General features: G+C 33.2%; 1 protein-coding gene across 3 annotated transcripts in view; it reads left to right on the forward strand.

Moving 5' to 3' along the window:
• Nucleotides 1-7,846, forward strand: part of LOC127836285 (uncharacterized) — a 42,891-nt gene extending 35,045 nt beyond the window's left edge. For all 3 annotated transcript variants that reach the window (XM_052362790.1, XM_052362788.1, XM_052362787.1), the window contains exons 2-4: nucleotides 4,841-5,037; nucleotides 6,124-6,220; nucleotides 7,237-7,846. In XM_052362790.1, the coding sequence (XP_052218750.1) occupies nucleotides 4,841-5,037; nucleotides 6,124-6,220; nucleotides 7,237-7,407 (465 nt within the window). In that variant the 3' untranslated portion in view covers nucleotides 7,408-7,846. The remainder of the gene's footprint in view (nucleotides 1-4,840; nucleotides 5,038-6,123; nucleotides 6,221-7,236) is intronic.
• Nucleotides 7,847-9,162: the final 1,316 nt, after the last annotated feature.

The raw sequence follows: 9,162 nt of genomic DNA on the forward strand, positions 1-9,162 counted from the left end.
TTTAAAGTCAGTTTCCTTAGCATAAACAGTACTTGGTTCTTGTGAACGTTCACAGAATAGGGATTGAACCAGATACCTCCTGACCGCTATTCATATCACAGCCTCACTGTATAGAATGAACATAGCATAGTGTCAGAATACAAAGAAATTGATAGGTTCATCGCTCCAGTGAGAAACAATTATTGTCGAGTGAAGACCGACAATATGGCGATGTCCGTTGGCTTGACAATACCATCGGTTATACTTAGCCTAGAATTAATTGGTATACTTTATCGAAGAAAGGTAAAATCAATCACATATGCTAAGAATCTCGGAACTCAGACACTCATGAATAGGTATTACTTCATGAATGTGGTGTTTAAAACAGAAATTAATTTAACAATGCTTTAATTAAATTAAGTACATACTATGTTTTAATAAGATATATTCCAAGTTGCGTATTTATCAAAAGTTGTTATGACTTTCTATTTAAACATTATTATAACGAATGTTTTTTTTTATTAGCGGGTTAACTGTTCGATATCAATATATTTGATCGTTCTTAATTGCGACATACAATGTCGGCGTAGACAACCATGCTGTACGTTCGTCTTGTCCAGTAATATTTAAATTACTTGACTTGATTAACTCATCAAAGCCATTTGAACTACATGGAATGCCAGAGACTTCAGCAGGGGTAGTAACACCTTAATACTATATGCATTGTACACATTCATTGCGGTTTTTGTTGCGGATATGATGCAATTCTCAAACTTCTTTATTTACAGAATGCATCATTCAAAAAACATAAAATATCATCATGTTAGAGTAGTTTATATTCATAGTAGGTATGCATTGTATTCAAGCATTTTTTGTTGACGACGCGATAAGTTAAAACTCGCATTATAGCCAACACAATAGATACATTTACAGTAAAAACTTACGTTTTAATAGAAATGCGTATTTAATATTAATGTTCATCTTGTATATTTCAAAATATTGATATACAGTGATAAGCACATATTGGATTAAAGTTTTAATAAAACATAACGGTATTAACCGCAAAATTAATAATGCGATAATATATCTATACTATTTCATATGCACAATGCCGTTTCAAAATTCTTCTAGAGTTTATAATATCTGGTTTTAACATTAAATGGTATTCATTTTTTTTTAATAAATCAGTATCGTGGATTCTATAGTTTTTAAGATTTCTTTATCCGTGGTTATACGCGTTATGTTATTTCATGAACCATCAATATAAAAAAAAGTGAAACTCCAGCTGCTGGAGCAGTATTGCATTCTCATTATAAATAATAAGTTAGTCCTTTGTTTACGGCAAGTGACCAATTGCCAAAACAGTACGAAACAGCACAATACGAAACACCATACACACATACAAGAATAAAGCTTGGGGTAACCGCCTTGGAACGGTCAATGCAAAGCATTGAGGGATTAAACCGGTTTTAGAGCGCTAAACCTCACACTTTTTCCAGCAATATTCATGATGCATATAAGTGTAAATAAAATTTAACATCATAGCATTGCAACTCAAATTAAACAATAATAAAGGGAATTAAAACGCATTCAATTTAATTACCATTTACTTTCTCAATGGTAGGAAGGAGACAAGAGCAACACAGTTACAACATTTTGAGGAACGATGAAATGAAATTACGAACAAGTGTCAACTATATCCCTTCTTTTTAGAAACAGACTTAAGAATATAGCATCATGTAGTTAATATTTCAGATCATCATCGGGAAAATACAGCAAGAAGCAGCAATAATTGGTGTAACAGATCCATATTACATAGCTTGGTTGTTTATGTGACTGCGAAAAAAAATAAATAAAACAAGAAACGCCAGTCAGAGAGAAAATATTAATAAAGTTTAACGATATAAACCCGATGACCTATGCATATAGCCCAAAACAGTGAAAGTGTGGCGGATGACGTAATTTAGAACCGATGACACGATGACGTCAAAAATCTAATTTAATTAAAGAGGCAATACTATGAACTAAAAAATTAAAATATTAAAAGGGCAGTACTATAAAATCAAATTACCAAAAAAAAAAACAAACACAATTTTAACAAAAGACAATTATAGTGAATCGACAACCAACAAGCATGTTTTTTTAAGTACGTCACTATCATATTCTTTTGATAAAAATGAGTTAATTAAATTGAAAAGTTTAATAGAAACATTTTTTAAATATATTTTAATTTGCGAACACGCTTCAAAACATCTCCATAAAATAATGGGTGGAAAATTCCATTAGTTAAATGCCATTTTAAAGAAGCATTATATTTTGAAAATAAATCACCATACTTTGAGCGAATTTGCGTCGTAGATTATGATACAAATTTTTTTTTAGCAATTTCTTCGTTAATATACTATGACGATCATTAAAATCTGTAATATATGAACATGCTCTTGCGTAACGTACCAACTGCACAATGTTAATACTTTGTTTGAACAATAAATAATTACACGCCAAATTCGAATGCCGGATCCTATTCTCTAAACTCTGAAATATTTGGCATGTAGCATTTATTCTCCAAAAATACGACACAGATTGTGTTTCACATTACATTTACTTCTTCAAGCTCGACAGACACAATTACAGAGGACGAACGACGTCACGTTAAATCGAAGATAAATACGTTGGAAAATAGCGTAATGATAATTGAGAAACATTTAGTAAGAAAAATAATAAATTTTCATAACCAGCCGCTGTATGTTTTGGGGAAAATGAATGGAAAATGTCGTGATTGTGTTTGCATTTAAAGCTCGGCATATTGTAAGCGATTTCAACTCCAAATTCTATTAATTTACCCCATTTGATCACTTACTGTTTTAAGTACTTTTTATACTGTCCTTATATTATAGGAAATTTGACACGTAGTAGCAATGGAAACAGGAATTTTGCTCATCCTGATTTAGTTTTACTTTCCCTTTATTCGTCATTTTGAAATGACCGCATGAAAGTTACTTCATCAAATATAAAGTGCATACATAAATTAAATGATATGGACGATATCTTCTACAGTACATGTTATTATCCCCCGCCATAGGCGGAGGGATATTGTTTTGGCGTTGTCCGTCCATCTGTCCGTCCGTCTTTCCGTCCGTCCGGCACTCTCGTGTCCGGAGCCATATCTTGGAAGTGCTTTGGCGGATTTCATTCAAACTTGGTATGAGAATATATACATGTATGGATAAGAGGATGATGCACGCCAAATGGCTATGTACACGATCTGTTAATAACGGAGTTAAGGCCCTTTGTATCTTGAAAAAAATTCTTTTTTTGAGTGTCAAATATAACACTTTTGTGTCCAGAAGCATATTGGCAGGGGATATCAATTCAACGAATTTGCTTGTTGTTAAACGTATATGCAAAACTTTACTCTGAAGAGTTGTTTGCATATAAGTTTTGTTGCCCAGAGAAATCATGCCATTAAGTTTATTCTTACGCAGATGCAAAACGATATAGGCACGTTCATATAACGCAATCATTAGATACAAAAATGTCTGAATTTTGTGCTGTTAATGCACCATCAACGTATTTCGAGACAAGTCAGATGGATAAAAATAAACTTTTCTAATATATTCACTCTTCGTCCAATCAATGGAAGATAAAAGCTTCACATGAATAAACAAAATGCATACATTGATTGTACATTATAACGTTTTTAATTAGATTGGTTTTTACCTTACAAAATACTAATTTAATAGTAACAAAACAAATCGCAGGTTAGTTTACAAACAGTTTTCAAAAATCTAGTTTTATAAATAACTTTATTTCTATGGACAATGTTAATGACGAATAAACGTATATTTAACAGATAAACATAATTATCAGCTGCTTTATTAAGTTGCATAGCCAATATGAACGGTAGACAAAATTAACCAAATGCTCTGTAACGTTGCATAGCCCATACATGCAGTGGACATAATTACAAAGTCCTTTGTTTTCTTTTATACCTAATGATACAATATGACATTTCTGCATTGAAATAACAGCAGTAAAAATAAACAAATTGTTATTTTCACCGGTGAAAGTTACACATTTTCGGAACTCTTTTTTCTATTTTTAGAATAACATAAATAACTATATATTTTTTTTCTATGATCACGAGTAAATTAAAATCAAGCTTCCACCGAATACAACAAATGTTCTTTTTTATTTTATGCCTTTTCACTGTGAATTTACATTAAGAAAGAGTTTGACTGGGGTAAATTTTCAGCGAAAGGAAACAGCTGTTTATAATTTTCTTGAAAAAGGGGCATAAAAAACCCCAGAAAATTTGTTCATGTCAGTGTAAGATCGTGCGCCACTCGTGAAAATATATTTGTAATGATCACTCGTGAAATAACACACGATCTTACACTGATACTAACAAATATCCTCTATATGTTTCATAGCCAATATGGACAGAAGACAAAATTACCAGATGTTTTGCTACGTTGAATAACCCATATAGGCAGTTAACATAATTACCACCTCCTGTGTACGTTGCATAGATAATGTGAGTAGTATACATACATACCAGTTGCATTACTACGTTGCATAGTCCATGTTGGTAGAAGACATAATTACCAGCTGAATTGTTACGTTGCATAACCTATACAGGTTGAGGGCATAATAACCAGCTGTTTTTGTTACTTAGTATAGCCCATATAAGCTGCGGACATAAGTATCAGCTGCTGCGCTACTTGTTTTCAGATAGACGCCGAAGCATGTTTGGAAGGAAACTTTTAGTATATGCGTGCTCTAGATCTTTCCCTTCATATAGTACCTATGTAACTATAGCAAACCCTCTATTAATAGTTTAAGTTTATGTTGCTTGCAGAGATTTGACGGCAACTTGGACGTGTGTCGAGAGGGCGAGGTGTGCGCGGACGTGTTCAACTTCACGCGCCTCAACGAGGACGGTTCCGGACAACTCGAGTCCAGGTTCATCCAGAATTGCCAGTGCCCGGGCGCACCGTGCCTAAACAGAACGAGTGGGCACCCGCAGCTGCTGTTCCGGGAAACCACCAAACAATCGTAGGTTTTTGTATTGGTAGTTTCTAAAAATGAAGAACCGTACATACAATTGGTGCAATTGTGTATTTATGAATATTAATCTGGTATAAAGTTATTTTAAGTAAAAGATCCAATACTAGTATTTTACATTGGCTAGTATACCTACATGTATTTATAGTGTTCGCAATCTGTCAAATTGTCATTAATGGTTATGGCTAAAGAAACAAGTTATAAATATAAGTACCTGATATTAGTTGTCATCTAAACCATTAAACGCGTTTCTGTAACTTCGTGAGACATAGACGAGATTACAAGCACATTTCCTAAATAGATAATATGATTAACCTTATGATATGCAAAAGCGTAATATATATTAACATACTTTTTAACGCAAAAAAGAACTTTTATTTGACTTTTATATGTTGATCTATCTCAATATGTGCATATATAAAGACGGTACGTCACTAAAGTAACGTCATTCTAGTCAGGTCAATAAACAATTTGACTCCCACTAAATTGCTACAAAAGGAACAGTTATTTTATATCATAGCAAAATTTAACAAAATCGGACCATCTGGAAAATATGTGTTTCAAGATGCTCCGCGTGATGACCATAAAAACCTATTTTGGCGGACATCTTGAAAAAACAAACATTCCGGATGTCCGGTAAGGTTAACTTCTGCTATGTTATTAAGGACATTCTTACCTACCAGGACCAGTTAAGATACTTTTTTTATCAATTCTTTCGTGGTTGATAGGGTATTGTTAATATATTGTCTCGAATATTCGTAGACAATGAAAAAAAAATCGTACACATGTTCAAAAGAATCAAATTGCAACTAATTACAATGACTTCAACGGAAAACTTCTCTGTGTGAATAACAGTATTATGCTTGCTTATACAACAACGCGATACCTAGAAACTATACTCGTTAAAATATCAGTTAACTTTTCTGGAATTGTTGTAATAACAAGTGACATGAAAGGTAATATTCAAAAACCAATTTGAGTATGTTTCTAAATGCCGAACATAAAATATGTCATTTACTGTCGAGCTTTTGTTCTTTACCTATACATACATTGGTTTATTATTGATTCTCAACACAGAATGCTCACTTGTGAAGAAGCCCGTATGTTCGACGTGTGTGCGCCCGGACAGATCGCCAAGGAGCAGCACAATATCGGCGATTATGTATACTACAAGGTAACTGACAATGTCTACTACAAGGTAACTGTCAATCAATGTCTACTACAAAGTAATGACTATGTCTACTACAAGGTAACTGACTATGTCTACTACAAGGTAACTGACTATGTCTACTACAACGTAACTGACTATGTCTACTACAAGGTAACTGACTATGTCTACTACAAGGTAACTGTCAATCAATGTCTACTACAAGGTAACCGAGAATCGATGTCTACTACAAGGTAACTGAGAATGAATGTCTACTACAAGGTAACTGAGAATGAATGTCTACTACACGGTAACTGAGATTGAATGTTTACTACAAGGTGGCTGACTATGTCTACTACAAGGTAACTGATAATAAATGTCTACCACACAGTAACTGAGAACAAATGTCTACTACAATGTAACTGAGAATTAATGTCTAATAAAACGTATATCAAAATGAATGGTATGGACTGTTTTCAAACAGATATCTAATAGTCAATGTTCGTAACTATGTCTTATACAAGGTTATCAAGAATCAATTTCGGTACTATGTCTACTTAAAAGAATTAGTGTCGGAAATTATGTCAACTAAAAGGAATACTACTCAGAAAAATGAGGATAAATGTCGGCGACTATATCTTGTATAAGGTAATTTAACATCAGCTTCGGTCACGGTATACGCTTCAAGATCATTGGAACTTAATTTCGACGATTTAATGTGATACACAATAATTGCTACACGTTATTTAGAATCGCATTCAATCACCGTATATATCACAAGAGCATTTTGAATAAATGTGTTCGAATATGTTTGATATGGGGCTATAATGTTATGATCTACAATTAATAAGTTGGTGTAATCTAGTGAATTTAATAGTACATAATTCATGTACACTTCTTTTAAAACTCTGTTTCGTTGTTCAATAAAAAAAACATTGTGAAATCTTTTTTGGTTTAAATAAAGTCCGTTACATAGTTTAATTGCAAAACAAACAAATCGGGTGTGTGACATTCTAATCACATACTATGGCTGCCCATTTCAGATCAACTGCGTGTGCCCGGCCAACGAGAATCCCGGCGGCTTCAAAGACAAGATGACGGAACAGAAGCGTTACTTGGAGATGACGGAAATTGAAAAGGCCTACGCCGACATGAACCCCCGCTCGCGGTTCTTCAAGTGCAGGGAACAAGGCGCGTTTTCGGGATTCTTCTAATCTAAACATTGTGAAGATGAGCGTAGGAATGCTTTCAACTATTCATCTATGAACTAGAAAGAACACAACGTAACTCCAAGGATACTGTTTTGTTCGCATTGTTCATTACAAGAAAAAAACACATACATGAACAGTTAGTAAGTGTCAATTGTTTTAAGCTTTGAATAACCCACTTGAAAACCAAATCTTGTTAAGTGTTGTTGTTTTGATATAAAGAACAACAATACCCCTGTATGAGCTATGTATCGATTTGTATTTGATAACATATATCAGCATTATGGTTACAAACAGTATTTTTACGTTACACATTAAACAAACATCCGCTCAAAACGATGACTATGAATTGTAATCATTGAGTTTTAAACATTCAGTATTGTTACTATTAATGCTCTTTATTTTTAATTTAAATAATCAGATTAATAAAGTTGATTCAACATAACGAACGAATTGGGCTATTTCATGTCTAAATGTGCATTGATTTTGAAATAATGGGTATAGATAAACAAAATGCGAATTAAGACCCACTTGTTATAACTATCGTTGCCAATGTGTCAAACCTGACTTCTCCGTTTACGTCAAAGCGCCTTTCATAATGGAATTATTATGTTTGGCGAGCTATTTGCACGCCAAAAAAAAATCAGCTTTACTAAACATGAGGCGTGTTTTTCTACTTGATGTTAAGAGATCAATTCGTAGTGTATACACTGTCTGCATGTCGCGTTTGTTTTCTAATAGCAGTGCAGAGACGACTAAGTGCTTCAAGAATTCCATGACCATGCAGCCGTATTTCAAGATTTTGAAAAGTAAGGTCTATGCAGATGGATTTTACGGATGTTTATTAATTTTTAACGTTGTTTTTCAAACAGCCCATATTATTTTGTATTTTAATTTATTATAAAACTATATACGATTTGCTCGCGTTACTTCATATTATCAGAGATCATTGTATTACATGAATCGAATTGAAACAAAAACAAGAACCGCAATATTTGTTAGTAAACACATCACATGTTTATATTTTGTATCGGAAGCGCTTGAATTTATGGCTTGGTAATTCATGTTCATATATATTTATAAAGTAAGTCGACAATCACGGGAGTTTATATATAATAACACGTACGAAATAAAACTCGTTCAATATAGTTCAACGTGTATGATTTTCAAATCAATTCCGATTTTATTTATATGTGTGTAAGGATACATACATTTCGCCAATACATGCTGTTAGTAACAAAGTGTTTCTTAGTATAACCAAACCAGTAAATTTTAAGATTATTTTATAAAAGGACAACAAATATAAGTAAACGCCTACATGAGAAACTTAAGCTCAAAGGTATTATACTCGGGGCAATGTTGAACTCCAGTAGCATAAATTCAAGAAACTTATGTGGAGGATCACTTTATGGTGTTATCTATCAAAATCAACACCTCTTGATAAGGACTTGATTCGAGAGAAATACGATTTTGTTAAAAGCCCATAAACACTCAAAATCAACGAATATTTTGAACAATATATCGAAAACAAAAGTTAACACATAAAAAATAATTTATCCGTATAGCATTAGCAAAAATGTTAACGCTAGATGTTGTTTGATAGCATAGATTAAATGCAATAACGAATGCTCATATTTAATTGTTTGTGTCACAATATATTCCAGGTATATTTCCAGCTACGATATCCGAGCATTAACGAGCGACACCAGATTTGGCTTCTGGCAGCTTCGGAAGCTCGACGTAGTTCTCATGAATACGTCG

The sequence above is a fragment of the Dreissena polymorpha genome, chromosome 6 (genome assembly GCF_020536995.1).
Source record: "Dreissena polymorpha isolate Duluth1 chromosome 6, UMN_Dpol_1.0, whole genome shotgun sequence".
Classification (NCBI taxonomy): domain Eukaryota; kingdom Metazoa; phylum Mollusca; class Bivalvia; order Myida; family Dreissenidae; genus Dreissena; species Dreissena polymorpha.